A 10,000-nucleotide genomic window follows, 5' to 3' on the forward strand; every position below is an offset into this window, starting at 1 on the left:
TAACAGGACACAGGGTTAACAGGACACAGGGTTAACAGGGTACCCAGGACACAGGGTTAACAGGACACAGGGTTAACAGGACACAGGGTTAACAGGGTTAACAGGACACAGGGTTAACAGGACACAGGGTTAACAGGGCACACAGGACACAGGGTTAACAGGACACACAGGACACAGGGTTAACAGGACACACAGGACACAGGGTTAACAGGACACACAGGACACAGGGTTAACAGGACACAGGGTTAACAGGGCACAGGTGGACAAGGTGGACAAGGAACAAGGTGGAACAAGGTAAAACGTCTGTTTCAAGAATGAGCTAAAGCAGTTGAGAAGGATCTTATCTCATTTTCGTGGCACTGACTCTTTATATTGGAAAGGAATTTAGTTCTGAAACATGAGTGAAAGGTTTTGGGAGAGATATGAGCTTTTGCAAGTGAGCATTGGTGTTGTGCTGAACTATAAGACTGTTTTGCCAAATGATCTTAGTTTTTTGAGAATGGAATTTCTGTTTCAAGAAATGAGTCAAACCAATGGAGAAAAACTGTAACGCCAGTCCAGGATGAGTAAGAGCGACTATGTCAAACCAGGTGTAAGTAATTCAGGATACGTACGCAATCTCGATTCTCCCCCAAAGAATTCATGGTTGGGATAAAAAAGACAGAGAAAATAGCGTCATTCACACAAAGTGAAGAACCGCTTTTGATATAGACTAACAATGAAGTAAAGTTTTCTTTTTTAGAACGGGAAATCATGGCTGTTTTTGTAAAACTGCGGGAGTAGGTGTGGTAGACCAACTTACATATGCACCCACGTGTAGGTGCTTTCTTGTCTCGGCACACAACGTCATTAAGAAAACGCTTGCCACTGCAAAGATGCACATAGTATGACTATATATACTTTTATATAGTCTTTATAACTGAATTAGTTAAAAAAATACCTTCGAAAAATTGCCCCTCCACTTCCAATCAAAGACTACAGTAGGCTATTCATCAAAAATCTACAGTATAAACAAAAGAAGCAAACAACGAGTATGTTAATAATTATAAGGCTACCATTAAAATGATAACCATATAGGCAGACAGTCTGTTGTGTTTTGCGAGTAAATATATGTAGCAAATAGTATAAATGGAATAAAGTTCTTAAAAAAATGACATGGAGGTCTGATTTGAATGACAGCTGGCTGAACCTAGCCTGGATGCCAGCCGAACTTAATCCCGCCCACAACAATTGAGGTCGGGAAGTTCGGTCTGGCATTACTCTGTTGTGGAGCAACTATGCGCCCTAGATCTGGCAGACCAATCAAATCGGGCTTTACGATGATGGACAGGTGAGCAACAGCGCCTTGTCTATCACGTCATCTGAGAATGCTTAGATTAGGCCTATGTTTGCAACAAAACGAATGTGGCTAGAAGGAAACATGGCTTTTAAGACCCCATATGGAAAATGTATATTATTTAATGAGGTTTTATCACTGAAAACGAGTATTTCGGAAAACTTTGGCCAAAGTTGAGATGTGGGAAAACTCATGGTTTCACTTGATTTGTGACAGCCTTTCCCAGCTGTTTATAACATGTTTGTAGCATATCAGTGTCAAACAGAATTATTTTTAAAAACGGAGGGGATATAGGCTATCAGTTTTTTCCTAATAGCCTACCCTACTACGTATCTCTTATTTCGCTAATGAGTGTTGTAGGAGATATTGACGGCACAATAACTTTTACAAAAGACCAGTAAACAATGTTAAGGCATTTGTGGAGAAGAAGGATGGTTTGTGTGTTCTTCCTACACCTCACAGTAAGCTATTTCGTTGCTCTGATTGGTTAGGTCTATCTATTGAGTGCAGAGGCATTCCCCCCTGTATCGGTTGAAACACGCCCCATAATTACGTCCCAATGGAGCAGTATCAGACTCATATTCTGACTAGAATTGAGTATGGCTATGTCAGGCTAGGCTGAACCAATAAGACAACATAATTAACATTAGAATTAACTAAGCCTGGCCGTTAGCCTGGATGGGGAAATCCCTATGGTAACTAACGCAATCTCTTTTGTGAAACCAAGTCAAGGCTAAATTCATCCAGGATAACAAAAAATCCCAGCTTAATCCCTTATCTAGGTTTTGTGAAGTATAAGTATAAGTATATATACTCTTTTGATCCCGTGAGGGAAATTTGGTCTCTGCATTTATCCCAATCCGTGAATTAGTGAAACACACACAGCACACACACACAGTGAGGTGAAGCACACACTAATCCCGGCGCAGTGAGCTGCCTGCATCAACAGCGGCGCTCGGGGAGCAGTGAGGGGTTAGGTGCCTTGCTCAAGGGCACTTCAGCCGTGCCTACTAGTCGGGGTTCAAACCAGCAACCCTCCAGTTACAGGTCCAAAGTGTTAACCAGTAGGCCACGGCTGCCCACATGTGAAATACCCCTCTGAGCTGAAAGCCTAGTTTTACAAATAGGCAATATCACATAACTTCTATCGTAGTATCACTTAACTTATACCCCAAGTTAAGGCTTTGTGTAGCTTTGATATGTCTAGATAGCCTAGATATGTCTAACGTGCTTTGTAGTATACCCCACTGGTGAGTGTGTGCGTTTGTGTGTGTGTTTATGTACGTGCAACAGGGGTGGATTACTGCACGGGACTACCGGGCCCAGGCCCAGGGGCCCAAGGGGTCAGGGGGCCCTGAAGCCCAAGCCTTTGCATTATTATTATTATAACCTTTATTTAACCAGGTTAGTCTCATTGAGATATAAAATCTCTTTTTCAAGAGAGACCTGGCCAAGATAGCAGAACAAATAGTTACACATCACAATCACCAAACAAACACAAAAGAGGCAAAGACAACTCAAGTGCATTCCAGATTAAATAAAAGTGCCATTAATTAAAACATTTGCACTTAATTAAAACATTTGCACTGGATGGACTCATGTTCTATGGCTTTAACAACACCTTTAAAATCATTTAAGGAAATTAGACACTGTAGTTTGAGTGTTTTCTGTAGTTCATTCCAAGCAGAAGGTGCAGCAAACATGAAAGCCTTCTTGAACAACTCTGTCCGGGCTTGAGGTACATTCAATAAAATAATGTTCTGAGACCTTAAGGCATAAGTACTCTGTGTAAAAGAAAGAAATTCAGATATGTAACATGGGAGCCTGCCTATAATGCCCTTATATATGAAGATATAGAGGTGAGTAAGTCGGCGATTTGACAGAGAGGGCAAATTCACTGTGGAGTAAAGTTTACAGTGATGAGTAAGGGGTCTGCAATTTGAAATGAACCTTAAAGCTCCATGATACACAGCATCCAACATCTGAAGACACTTTGATGGGGCATTCATGTACAACAGATCACCATAATCAATAATAGGAAGAAATGTGGCATCGACTAGCCTTTTTCTGGCAGAAAAAGTAAAACAAGATTTGTTCCTAAAGAAAAAACCTAGCTTCAATTTCAACTTTTTCACTAAGTTCTGTATATGAAGCTTAAAAGTAAGGTGGTCATCAATTAAAAATCCTAAGTATTTATAAGATGAAACTATCTCAATTGTTTTACCCTGATTGGTAACAATATTCAGGTCTAACTCATTCTTCCTTGAGTTTGAAAAGACCATTACTTTGGTCTTCTCAGCATTAAGCACAAGCTTCAATTGATAAAGCTGTGCTTGCACTCTGTGAAAAGCAGTTTGCAAAAGCTCAAATGCTCAAATGCCTTCCTTATGGTAGCAGCACAACAATAAATAACAGTGTCGTCTGCATAGAAATGGAAAAATGCATGTTGCACATTCTCCCCCAGACAGTTTATATAAATAGTGAATAAAAGTGGGCCCAGAACAGAGCCCTGGGGTACCCCTTTACAGATTGATGCATATTTTGACGTCAGGCCTGCAACTTGCGTAGCTTGAGTCCTATCAGTGAGGTAGTTGACAAACCAGCCCACAGAGTGCTGAGACATACCTATACTGATCAGTCTGTTAACTAGTATGTTATGGTCAACAGTGTCAAACGCTTTGGACAGATCAATGAATAGAGACACACAGTGTTTCTTATCATCAAGCGCTCTGACTATGTCATTAATTACTTTTGTAGCAGCAGTGATAGTGCTATGTTTAGTCCTGAAACCAGATTGATGCTTAGATAAAATTGACTGAACGTTTAAGTACTCTTTCACTTGTTCACTAACCAAGGATTCCAACACTTTGGCCAATGCTGAAAGTTTTGAAATGGGTCTGTAATTATTAGGCAAGGTTGGGTCACCTCCTTTTAACAGTGGTAAAACATAAGCAGACTTCCATACCTTGGGTATTTTGTTTGTGACCAGTGAAAGATTAAAAAGATGTGTCAGAGGTTCAGCTAGGATATCTGCGGCTAATTTCAAGAAGAAAGGTTCTAAGTGATCAGGGCCTGCAGGTTTTCGAGGATTTAATTGTTTTAGAGCTTTATGAACATCAGCAACAGAGAAGGAGCTAAGACTGAAAGTGTTGCCGGCAGTAGTAAAGGTATTATTTACAGGCTCCAACACTGTAGGGGCAACAGAATCAAACAAAAACCCAGATGAAATGAAATGCTCATTAAAACAATTTAACATTTCTACTTTGTCAGATATAGTTACACCATTCTTAACCAACAACGGAAAACCTGTTGGTTTAGTAGATGCAGATAATGACTTAATAGTTTTCCAGAATTTTCTTGGGTCATTCAGATTCTCGGTGATTTCAGATAGGTAAAATTCAGCTTTAGCTTTTCTGAAGAGTGAAGTGAATCTGTTTCGCAACTGTCTGAAAACAAGCCAGTCCGCGTCAGTATCTGACGCATGGAATCATTGCCTCAATATCAACAAATCAGGATGTAGGCTATGAATCTGATTGAATTTAGTATTGGCCATCCCCAAAATTCACCAGACTACAGGAAATCACATCAAACAAATTAAAATTTTTCTGGGGGAGAATCCCCAAACCCCCCCTCCCACATATACGACAATAAGTGGGGAGCCCTTAATACATCTGGGCCCAGGGGCCCAAAAGTTCATAATCCGCCCATGACGTGCAAGCGTGCCATAATAATTTGGTTTTATGTTTTTTTTTTTGTCATTCTGTTGTGCTGCCATCAAGGGATTCAAATGAGGAGCAGAGCCGAACGGCCAGTTTCAAAAACAACTGTCCAGGAAGAATATGCACGCACGCACACATACTGTACACACACACACGCATGCACGCATCCGGTTTTTGAAATCGTAGCAAATATCTATATGGTCTCCATATGGTCTCTTAAAAATGAGCTGTGCTTAAATTGCCTCTACAGTATATCTGTAAATATTAAAATCAGAGGATATGCAACTCATGGTGAAGAATTTGTCTATAGCCATAATGATTTATTTCTACAAAATGCTTTAGTGTCTAATGCAGGATTTCATAACAGACCAAATAGAAAAATAAATGTTAAATATAGCTTAGATATATGTAAACATTAAAATAAAATGATGTAGGCTACAGTATAAAGTTGGACAGCTCCACAACTCACACCAATGGATTGTGTCTTTAAGGAGCCACACCATGTTTATGACACTAGCGGTGACTTTAGTTTTGTTGCTACTGGGCATGTAGGACCGGCCAATTATGAGTTCTGTCCAACATTGGTAGTAAGTTTAAAAAAAAGTCAGGACATTTTAATCATATCGCAATAATACCAATAAATCTGATCATTTTGGTCGTGATATCAAATTTTATCAACAGAATACTCTAATTCGAGAGGGTATCGAGACCGAGGTATCGAGACCGAGTCAAGACCAAGACCAAAAAAGGATGAGAACAAGACCAGAAGCAGACTAATGTTTGAGACTACATGACATGACGTACTATGGAATGAGTCCACATGACATGACATGACGTGACATGACGTACTATGGAATGAGTCCACATGACATGACATGACATGGCGTGACATGACGTACTATGGAATGAGTCCACATGACATGACATGACGTGACATGACGTACTATGGAATGAGTCCACATGACATGACATGACGTGACATGACGTACTATGGAATGAGTCCACATGACATGACATGGCGTGACATGACGTACTATGGAATGTGGAACAGGCACCATATTGGGACTCGGCTGTATGTCCTGAAATCTATACCATGGTATCGTTTTATATATACCATATAGCAACACTATACATCAAAGTACATGTTTATTTCTTAACAATACACTGCAAATGCAGCCTCTGAATGCCGGATCTTAATATAAAAAAAACCCTTCAAATAAAAATAAATAAAAAGTCCTCTAGCCCAGTGTTTCTCAAAGTGTGGTCCGGGGACACTGCTCTAGCCTACATCTGAGAACGACAAGACTGAGTCTGAGGCCATCTTGGTCTTGTGATTAAGACTGGTCTTGCATACTACAACACTAGTGTATTTGTGAGTGTATGTGTGTGTGATAATGTGTGTGTGTGTGTGTGTGTGTGTGTGTGTGTGTGTGTGTGTGTGTGTGTGTGTGCAAGCATGCCATAATTTGGTTTTACATTTATTGCTCGTCATTCTCTTGTGCTGCCATCTAGGGATTCAAATGAGGAGACAGAGCGGAACCACACTGCAGTTTCCATAGCATCTGTCCAGGAAGAGTCACCCCACACACACACACACACACACACACACACACACACACACGCGCGCACACACACACACACAGACACACACCAACACACACACACATAGCACAGTGACGGAGTCATTTGCATGACCACTGCAGAGGTAGCCTATAAAGTAGCCTAAATAAGCATGACCATAATGAAGACCTAAGGCCCTAATATTCAGTCTGTTCACCTTGCACTTCATTCATTCGTTCTCTTACAGAGTTTGTGTGCTTTTTGTTACCATAAAAAACTCGATAGCCTACTTGTTGATATTTGATATCATTTTGATATACTGACATTGTTGTTATTATTAGGCCTACTATTATTTTTATTTTTAATGTTGGCTTTCCAACCTTATTTGAAACTATATTTTTAACTAATGTAGAAGCTTAGCCTATTCATAAACTGTAGTGTAGGTCAGTGTTTTTCAACCTTTTTTGTGCCACGGCACACTTTTGACACTTAAATTGTCCCACGGCACATTAACATCCTGTGTGAAGAAAAAATAAACATACCATAGCCTAAATATTGTAACGATTTGAAAGCGAACCTCACAGTTGTGCAATCAAAAGGTTTATTCACTGGGAACGAGAGCAGTGACACAGACAGATTTGACCCAGAACACAATACACACGGGGCAGGTCAAGCAGACACACACTACACACATACAGGGGAGGTCGCAGCCCCCCACACAAAAGGGATCACACACGAGGGAGAACTAAAAGGGAAACATGTCACACTAAAGACGCTAACTTTACACTTAAAACTAAGGAGAATAACGACATAAACCCCCCAAATGTTCGCTCTCGTATCCCAGGATCCCCTGCGCGGGAGAACGCGAACACTGTCTTTTGCGCCGACGTTACAATATGTACAGTTATACAACAATTGGTTTCTATGGAACTATTTATTTGTTTCTGATTGGCCGAGAGACGTTCCATGAGTTGGAATATCCCTGGACATTTCAACTCAGACTTTGCACAGCTAATAATAAATCACTCCGCTATACAATGCGAAGATTTCACACAGTTCTCATCCCAGCTCTCCACTGGGTTACTCTTTAGCAAACCATAACGAAACAGTGCTTCACCACATCTGTGGATTAAGCCACACAGTCAACTTAATGTAAGTAAGATAAACGAGGATGCTAATTGTTCTCAGCATTGCCAGCATTGTGTATAATATGATTGTCACTTGGAGGAGACATGTAGATAACTAACGTTAGCATAGTTAGCTAACCGCTGCTAACGTGCCAGCATCGTCACGTCAGGCTGTGCACAGTAGTGTAACATTTATTCACCATAAATTCATAAAGTTGAGTGGTTCTGCAATGTAGGCTATGTTTCCGGTTTTTTGCAGTATCATGTCCCTTACATGACATGGCCCAGTGTCCTTGTAACATGCATGGAGCAAACCTAGATATGAATGTGATTTCAGCCCGACTTTTAAATTTTCTTTCAAGAAGACACGTAAACCACAAAGACCCGTAACGAGGAATCTGGAAAGTTGGTTACCTAGCAACCAAGACGCTGTCTATTGAAAAGGGAACTATTTTTTGATGCGTAAGAACAATGTCGAAATTAACATTTTTAAACAATATTGGGGTGTTTTCAGATTATTTAGTTTGTGGTAGAATTGTTGTATAAAAGCAATATAGCACTCGTGATCGTGGGGTTGGTCATGGATATTCCCACGGCTGTTGTTGCCTGCGCCACTCGGCCTCCGGCCTCGTGGCTGCGGCCGAACAACACCCGTGGGAATATCCATGACCAACCCCACTCTCACTCATGCTATATTGCTTAAATATGGCCTTATTATGGCTTCTATGCAAGACCTGCTCAATAAAACAAGCACCCTCTGTTTCATTTGTAGGTGACTATATCTAATTTAATTGTTGTTATAAACTGGATATGTGATGATTCTGTGAATACTGGATATGGGCCCCCCGTTGTACAATGCCTGCATACCACAAATAGTGCAATCATACAATCATTGAGAGCATGTGGTTATAAATTCTTTGATGCAACAGTTGCTTTTCTGGACCAGTGAGTGACATTTGGGTAATTTTCTGCGGCACACTAGTGTGCCCCGGCACAGTGGTTGAAAAACACTGGTGTAGGCAGTCACTTTGGACCAAAACGTCCTATCTGCTAAAATGTCATAGCGTCCCCCCAGACCCTACCCCTTTCCGTTTTCTACGTCATCGCGTCCACGACGCCGCTTTAGTTTACGCGGTTGTATTTTGTTTCCTGCTTGTAGTAGTAGTAGTGGAGCTTCTGTTCTCTGTTGTTTGATCATGAAGTAAACTCTAATTGGGTTTAGGATAAACCTCTGCGTTCATGGAAACTTCTTGTAAAACATCATCCACCACGGGACGTGATAAGGTTAGTTACATCACAGTTACATGAATGGAGAGATGCAAATGTAGCCTAAGGTTTCGCTAGTAATTTTACCCTTACCCGGCTAAATACAGTAACGTTAGCCTACGTTATTTCTGATAATTATCGAAGTGAGTTAACTAACAAGCTGTAACGTTAGCTAACTATTGTAACATTAGCTAGGTCTAAGATGGTAACTTGTTGACAAAGCAAAATGGCTTAGATTACCAGTACTGATGACCAGAATGGATCATATTTTAAGATGTGTGTGTAGTACTACTAGCAGCAGTCGCTCGACATCATCTCGGTAACGTTAGTGCGAGAACGTATCTTTATCCTGAAGACCGCTGCGTACGGGTATTAACGTTTTTGGGCTAACGCTACAAGGCAATAAGGAACAGTGGGCATACCTTTACCGTTACTACCGTTAACTTACTACAAACGTATCATAGTTTGGTTTACTCAGTGATGCTGTTCGACTCTAGAAGCTACTCGCTGTTCTGGGAAAGCCGACATCTGTCACCATCGGACCCTTCACAAGTTCCCCAGAGGGCTATGCACATTAATGTAACTTCTTGTTGTAAAGACCAACAATAGCGCCATTGGGAAAAGATGCTTTAACAGTGAAGCTGAACAGTGAAGTGTGTGTGTGTGGTGTTGGTGTCAGAGCCCCTCCACCCAGTACCCACGGAGAGTTGACTTGGTGATCTGTGTGTGTGTGTGTGTGTGTGTGTGTGTGTGTGTGTGTGAGTGTGTGTGAGTGGTGTTTGAGCTACAGGTAGACCATTAATCTGAGTAATGCTACTGGTCCCCCCCCCGCCTTACACGTATACTCACACACTCACACTCATTTTCAGAGGTGTATATGTAGGGTGTGTCTGTGTATTTGATTAGGAGCAAAGGGAATTGTAATTACAACAGGAAGTTGTCATTGTGATCCTGGAAGTTGATGTTGTGTAGTTGTCCTCCACCCATCTATC

The 10,000-nt window shown here is 41.0% G+C and overlaps 1 protein-coding gene across 1 annotated transcript in view; it reads left to right on the forward strand.

Moving 5' to 3' along the window:
- The first annotated feature begins 8,889 nt into the window (after positions 1–8,889).
- Positions 8,890–10,000, forward strand: part of cep57 (centrosomal protein 57) — a 21,519-nt gene continuing 20,408 nt past the window's right edge. Inside the window, exon 1 of the mRNA XM_076283001.1 lies at positions 8,890–9,026. Coding sequence (XP_076139116.1) covers positions 8,982–9,026 — 45 coding nt within the window. The 5' untranslated portion in view covers positions 8,890–8,981. The remainder of the gene's footprint in view (positions 9,027–10,000) is intronic.

The sequence above is a fragment of the Alosa pseudoharengus genome, unplaced genomic scaffold (genome assembly GCF_046254945.1).
Source record: "Alosa pseudoharengus isolate Yale_2024_CS ecotype anadromous, Long Island Sound unplaced genomic scaffold, YU_APseudo_1.1 YU_APseudo_1.1_scf_13, whole genome shotgun sequence".
NCBI lineage: Eukaryota > Metazoa > Chordata > Actinopteri > Clupeiformes > Clupeidae > Alosa > Alosa pseudoharengus.